The following is a 7,883-nucleotide window of genomic DNA, read 5'->3' as shown; positions in this document are numbered from 1 at the left end:
TCTGTTTCGGAACAACTGAATCGATTCACAGGTGTGAAAGCACCCTAAGACTCTTGCTTGTATCATGCTTGAAAAAACAATTACTACATTATGTTGTGTGCTATTTTCAATTTTCCTCCTTCTGCTCACATACACTGCCATTTTTGCTTGTCCTAGTATAAAGTTCAATAATTGACAAGAAAATCTCTTACTCCTTACATATTTAAAACCGAAGATGAATGTTTCAACCGAGCAAGTCTCACAACATCTAGCAAAAACACTTTGCAATAACTTAAACAATGGACCCAATCTAACACATTTCACAAAGACATGAAAAATGGTTTCTCTTTCATTGCAAAAAGGACATAGCGGACTAATTTCAGGATTTAAAATTGAAATGAAAGAGTTTACAGCAATAGCCCCATGAAGGACTCTCCATTGCAAATCTCCAACTTTTTTCATTAATGGTAGAGAGAGAGAGAGAGAGAGAGAGAGAGAGAGAGAGAGAGAGAGAGAGAGAGTGAGAGAGTGAGAGTGAGAGAGAGTATGCGGATGATCTGCTGCTTCTGTCTCCTCATGAAGAGGGTCTTCACCACAGTCTCTCCATCTTGGAGGAGTTCAGCACAGACTGGGCATTGCCCATTAACATGCAGAAGTCCAAGATCATGATCTTCTGTAAAAAACCTCGTCTGGCTGATAAAAAAAGACACACTTTTAAAATCAGAGGAACAATTCTTGACCACGTCACCTCTTATAGTTATTTGGGTCTGACAATCACAGCTTCTGGACACTTCAGTCAAGCTCTAAAAGACTTGACCGCTAAGGCACGCAGGGCTTTTTATTGTATTAAAAAAAACCTTTTTAAGTTTAACCCACCCATTAAACTTTTGAGAGAGAGAGAACGAGTGCATATGTGTTTGTGTACGTGTGTGTGGACATTTGCCAGTTCCTGTTCAATGACTCTGAAATCAGTCCACAGTTGAGCTTCAAATCCTTCAGTAATCAACACACACACACACACACACACGCACACGCACAGTTTGTTTGACGTCTTTAGTAAATCAGTCACTCATTCATTTTCAGTTACAGTACAACTGAACTGTACTGTACTGTATGTGTGTGAGGAAATACACAGAATTATTTGTAGCATTAAAGCGTGTGATGAATGCATATTTAAAGCGCATCATGTTGTGATCTACTACAGATATTTATTGTATTTTTTGTCAATATTAATGTTTATAGATAAATATACAAAAATATGACCCTTTTGTGTTTAAATAAAATAATAATTCAGCCTGAAAAGCTTAGAGTATGTTTGTTGTGTGTTTTAAAGTAAAAAGCCTGATCTAATATAACTCGTGTTTGTTTGTTTGTTTTTATTATTGTTTTTATTTTATGTGTATCATTCTGAAGCTGACCATATATGACATCATACAAAAACATTAATATTATTTACTCTTGTTTGGTATTGTTCTGTAATGTTATGCAGTGTTGTGTTTATCACATAGATCAGTATTTTAGGAAAGTTCAGTGATATTTTTGTGATGTTTTTTGTATGTGGATGTCGGTATAGAAGATAAGTTATGTTTATGTGCCCTCTCGTGGTCAAACATTGATATAACAACTCAATATCTGATGCTATATTGCTGGTTAATATATTAATTGAAGTTTTTAAGGGATTTCCAATCCTAAAACAACAACAACATCAACAACACAATAATAATAACAACAACAATAATGATAATAATAATAATACCAATAATAATAATAATAATAATAATAATAATAATAATACCTAGCATACCAATAATAATAAAATTATAATAAAATAATAATAATAGCAATACTAATAATAGTAATAAAAATAATAATAATAATAATAGTAATACTAATACTAATAATAATATAAAAAATAACAATAGTAAATAATATTAATAATACCAATAATAATAATAATAAGAAAAATAATAGCAAAATAAAATAATAATAGTAGTACAAATACTTCTAATACTAATAATAATAATACCAATGATAATAATAATATTAATACCAAAAATAATAATAATAATAATAATAATAATAATAATAAAAACAACAACAACAATAATAATAATAATAATAATAATAGCAATAATAATTTAAAAAATAATAATAAATTTAATAATAACACCAGTAATATCAATAATAATAATAATCCCAATAATAATAATAATAATAATAATAATAATAATAATAATAATAATAATAATGATACCAATAATACCAATAATAATAATAATCAATATAATAATAATACCAATAATAATAATAATAATAGGAAGAATAACAATAATACCAATAATAATAAAAAAAATAATAATAATATGTTGTTGCTGTTGTAGTAATAATAATAATAACAAATAATTATAACCATAACCAATAATAATAAATAATAATATTATTGTGTTGTTGTTGTTATAATAATAAAAATAATAATGTTAAAAGTGTGTTGCTGGTATAATAATAATAACAACAACAACGATAATAATGTGTTGCTGTTATAATAGTAATAATAATAATGTTGTTGTTGTTGTTATAATAAATAAAAATAATAATATTAATAGTGTGTTGTTGTTATATAATAATAAAAAATAATAAAAATAAATAACAATTACTATCGTGTGTTGTTGTTGTTTCTATTTGAAGAGTAAATATTATTTATTTATTTAATATTTATTTAATAATTAAATGATAATAATAATAGTAGTGATTTTTCTGTCTGTTCTGTGCTCCAGGTTTTCCGGCTCTCTCATGTTGCTTAAGTAAAAAAAAAAAAAAAAAAAGAAATGCTTGATGATTTTAAGTTATCTTATTATCAGAAATGTTTCATAATGCATGAACAGATTTTAGAGTCAATATTATCATTGTGATGGGATTTTTCTGTCTATCCTGTGTCCCAGGTTTGCCGGCGTCTCGTGATACCCCCAGTCCCATTGACCCAGACTCCATCCAGGTGCCGCTGGCATATGAGCCGGACCCTGCAGACCTCGCCCTCTCCAGCGTCCCAGGACAGGAGATCTTCGACCCGCGCAAACGCAAGTTCAGCGCAGAGGAGCTCAAGCCACAGCCTATGATCAAGAAGGCACGCAAGGTCTTCATTCCAGAGGACTTAAAGGTAAAATGATCACACTCACACGAGGGCATTTCAGTCTGTGTTCATTACCAGGATTTTAGCCATTTTAATTTAATTTCAATTTATTTTTATTTTATTTTGTACAAATAATAATAATAATAATAATAATAATTATTATTATTATTGCTGTTAATATTAATATTATTATTATTATTATTATTATTATTATTATTATTATTATTATTATTATTATTATTATTATTATTCAAAAAAAAAAACTGGGTCATTTATTTATTCATGCCATTATTGTTGTTGTTGTTGTTTTTATGTTTCACAAATATTTAGAAATATAAGTGTTTTTGTTTTGTCAAATAATCCCTGTATATCCATTTTGTCTATTAAAATTAATATTTACCTGTTTTCTATGTTATATGTAAATATCTATTGGAGGAGACATTTGAGTTCTTTTTATGTATTATTATTTATTGTTATTATTATTGTTGTTGTTGTTGATGTTGTTATATTTTGTAAATATTTAGGGAGAGAGACACAAATTTTATTATTATTATTATTATTATTAAAATTATCACTATTTTTAATGTAGTTATTACACAAATATTCAGTAATTAAACAACACATTTTCTAGTTTGTTTTATTTTGCAACTGCCATTATTATTAATATCTGTATATACCATTTATTAATAAATTATATACCATTATTTTTCCCAGTTGTTATTATTATTATTATTATATTTTTTCACCATATATTTGGGGTTATATATTACTATTATTAGGTTTCAGAATTTTTTGGGGTTATTTATTTATATATTTATTTATTTATTTATTTATTTATTATTATTATTACTATTATTATTTTTATTATTATTATTATGATCATTATTATTATTAATTATAACAAAATGAGCAGAATTATTTATGTTATTATTTTTCACAAATATTCAGAAAATGTTTGCTATTGTCATTAATATTAATATCTGTAAGTCCTTTTTTTGTTTTCAAATTTATATTTACCTTTTTTCTGTAGTCTATAATTATTTGAAGAAATAGTTTGAACTCTTTTTATAAATTTGCAATTATTATTATTAATAACTGGCAAATTACAAAATCATAACTTCTTAACAGTTTGATACTGTATGTATAGATATGTAAATCTATATTTACTCAAATATGAAGCACGTCACTAGTGATGCAAATTTCACGCGGCATCGCAAAATAGCAATAATTCAAAACAGGACTGAGAAAGTTCCAAGCATCAGAATGATAAATATTGTCGGCGCAATAGCCTAGTGGTTAGCGAACTGACATAGTGCGGTAGCACTTCAGTGCGTCCCGAGTTCAAATCCCAACTGGGGGACATTTCCCGACTCTACCCTCTCCTCTCTCTCCCACTTCGCTTCTTGTCTCAATACTGTCCTATCTAAAAAAAGGCAAAAATTAATCTTAAAAAAAAAAAAACGCAAGTGACAGAAGGTGGGTGGAGCCTCTAGAAGTAGGGGGAGGAGCTAAAAAATTCTAAACCCTATAAACATTCTAAACCCAAAAACTATAAAACATTGTGGCGGCACGGTGGCTCAGTGGTTAGAGCTGTGGTTCAAGTCCCAGCTATGTCAGCTGGCATTTCTGTGTGGAGTTTGCATGTTCTCCCCGTGTTGGTGTGGGTCACCCCAACAGTCCAAACACATGCGCTATAGAAGAATTGAATAAGCTTAATTGTCCATAGTGTATGTGTGTGAATGAGAGTGTATGGGTGTTTCCCTATACTGGGTTACAGCTGGAAGGGCATCCCTGATGACTAAGCCAGTGGTCTCAAACTCAGTTCCTGGAGGGCCGCAGCTCTGCACAGTTTAGCTACAGCCACCTCCAACGCACACCTATTTAATAGTCTCTAGTAGTCTGGAACACCTTGATTTGTTGGATCAGCTGTGTTTGATTAAGGCTGGAGCAAAGCTGTGCAGATGTGCGGCCTCCAGGAATCCAGTTTGAGACCTATGGACTAAGCTAGAGGTCACCAATCTCGGTCCTGGACGGCCGGTGTCCATGCAGGGTTTAGCTCCAATTTGCCTCAACACACCTGCCTGGGTATTTCAAGTATACATAGTAAGACCTTGATTAGCTTGTTCAGGAGTGTTTGATTAGGGTTGGAGCTAAAATCTGCAGGACACCGGCCCTCCAGGATCAAATTTGGTGACCCCTGAACTAAGCCGAAGGAAAATAAATGAATGCATTCTAAACCGAATAGCAAGAATGAACGGTTTTTCTGACTCTGTTCCCCCTCTCTCTCTCTCAGGATGACAGATACTGGGCACGACGCAGAAAGAACAACATCGCGGCCAAGCGTTCGCGGGACGCCCGGCGGCTGAAAGAGAACCAGATCGCCATCCGTGCCGGATTCCTGGAGAAGGAGAACGCGGCGCTGCGAGCGGAGGTGGCCGACCTGCGCAAGGAACTGGGCCGCTGCAAGAACGTTCTGGCCAAATACGAGGCGCGACACGGCCCTCTGTGAGGCCCCTCCCATTCCCACAGAAAAACCCACATCCACAAAGCCCCGCCCACCGACTCCACCCCCAGGGACTTCTGCGTGGCCCTTTAAGAGGCGCCAAAATCTTTTCATTGTAAATCAGTGTCTGTCTTTTTCTTCTTTGTAGTTTCTCGAATTTCGCCATTTTATTCCTTCAACGACGGATCGTTTATTTGGAAATGATTCAACATGGTTTTCTGGAGTGTTTTATACACTGACTGATGAATATTTCCTGTCAATCATCCACTCAGCTCCTCCCCCTCCTACCAGAGGCTCCACCCACCTCCAGTTGCTTACGCTTTCTTTCTTCGTTTGTTTGTTTGTTGTGTATGTTAATATGTTTCAGTTGAATAGCTGTAAAGCACCGACACCTTTCGTTCAGTACACAAATGTTCGTCGTCCGATTATATTTTTGACTTCATCATTACTTGTGAACCAACACCAGCGTAAACATTTTTTGACGTCTTTCCTTTGGTTGTCCACGGAGCAATAATCTCTTCAGAGGGCGAAACACATGAAATGTAAGCTAAGATTCGTCTGTTTTCATTGCCGCCATTTCCTGTTGTCGTGTGGAAACTTTTCCCTCCAAAACTCATCGAATCCTCTGTCGCTCAAACTCCCTGCACTAATGCGTGTTTCACAATCTGATCTGGTGCAATGTTTCTACCTACACTATAATCTGCCTGATATATATAAATATATTTATGGACTCTTTTTGTTTGTTTTTCTTTGAACGGAAGAATCTTTTGTTTGTTTTTCAGAAATCTTCAGCTGTTAATTACTACTATTGTTATAGCTGTTCTTATTGTTATGGCTGTATAGTCATTTCTTTCTCCTGATCGTTCCTGATTTGTTTATTGGATATTTCAGCATGACTTGTTTTTTCCGAGTTGCGACCTCAATTAATTGTTTTTTTTTTTTTTTTAGGAACGGATGATTCTTATATCCTCTTCTCATTTTTATAGTTTTTTTTTATTTTAATCCAGAGCATGTTTTAGAAATTTTGTTCATTTTCAAGTCAGTACAAAAAGATATTTGTAGTGATTTTTTTTCCTCTTTTGTTTTGTAGCTTGGCGTGCGTGTTGGCTGTTTGACTGTAATGAATGTGTTTTAAGAGGTTCGTTGAGCAGGACAGTGTTGTCTCGAATACTGTGGTTGAACCCCAATCAGTTTGTTTACTGCAGACCAAAAGATACAGCACAGATATATTGATAAAACAGAGTTTTAATGTTTATATCTCTATCTATATATAAATGAAAACTATAAGTTGCTATTTTGTACAGTATTTTTCCTATATAATAGTCTATACGGTAAAAAACATAGATATGTATATATATATATATATATATATATATATATATATATATATATATATATATATATATATATATATATATATGAGCAATATCACACAAGTAGTGCAATATGGCTGTATATCGGCACTGGTAGAAGGCGAGCAATGGCTCAAGGCCACAGGCCGAGTGCCTTAGTGTTCCACCAGTGCCGATATACAGCCACATCCCACTGCTACTCGTGTAATATTGCGTTTATACAACAGTTTGATGGCACAATCGTGTATATAAAAAAGAAACACAAACAACTGGAGAATCTCTAAAAAAAAAAACTGTATGAGGAACTACTTTCTTCCACCATTCATTCACGTCTGCAGCTGCCAACAGAACAGCAGAAGCCGTTGCTTAACAACCTCTTTAGAGCTTGTATTTTTATGATTCTCTAGCGTAATGTCTAAAATGATGACAAAAAAGGTCATTTTGCTCGCATTTAAAGATTATAAGGCTGAATGGCATGAAATGGCATCAGTCTACAGAGATATAACAATAATTATCTCCAAAAAAACCCATAGCAAACACTGCCAGATTACAGTGGTATAAATACAGCACTTCAGCATACAATAGAGAGAGGTCGACTAAGAATGTAACTTACGTGATTCATAATGATTTGATCAGCTGAAATTTAAATACGAAATGAAGCCGCTGAGTTTTTCTCCCATAAGGACCTATTATGCTATGTCTCTGTCGCCATCTTGTGGCGCAACCATCTTTGCTCTGCTCAATATGACAGGCGGATGGCCGTCGACATGCTGAATCTGTGAAATGATATTTAAAATAGGCTCTGCACTTATAAATAAACTGCATAGTTGCAAGTTAAACAACTACATTCTCATCTAAAAAGCCTCAAAAGTACATGATGTTGTCCAACAGCTGCAATATTTGTCAAACTGAAAATGTTTGA

At 33.0% G+C, this 7,883-nt stretch overlaps 1 protein-coding gene across 1 annotated transcript in view; it reads left to right on the top strand.

The window, feature by feature from the left end:
- Nucleotides 1–6,344, top strand: part of hlfa (HLF transcription factor, PAR bZIP family member a) — a 30,967-nt gene extending 24,623 nt beyond the window's left edge. Inside the window, 2 exon segments of the mRNA NM_001077334.2 lie at nt 2,919–3,133; nt 5,400–6,344. Of these exon segments, the coding sequence (NP_001070802.1) occupies nt 2,919–3,133; nt 5,400–5,615 (431 nt within the window). The 3' untranslated portion in view covers nt 5,616–6,344.
- Nucleotides 6,345–7,883: the final 1,539 nt, after the last annotated feature.

The sequence above is a fragment of the Danio rerio genome, chromosome 3, assembly GCF_049306965.1.
Source record: "Danio rerio strain Tuebingen ecotype United States chromosome 3, GRCz12tu, whole genome shotgun sequence".
Taxonomy (NCBI): domain Eukaryota; kingdom Metazoa; phylum Chordata; class Actinopteri; order Cypriniformes; family Danionidae; genus Danio; species Danio rerio.
The sequence above is the reverse complement of the archived record's forward strand: the minus strand, read 5'-3'. Positions and strand labels throughout refer to the sequence as shown.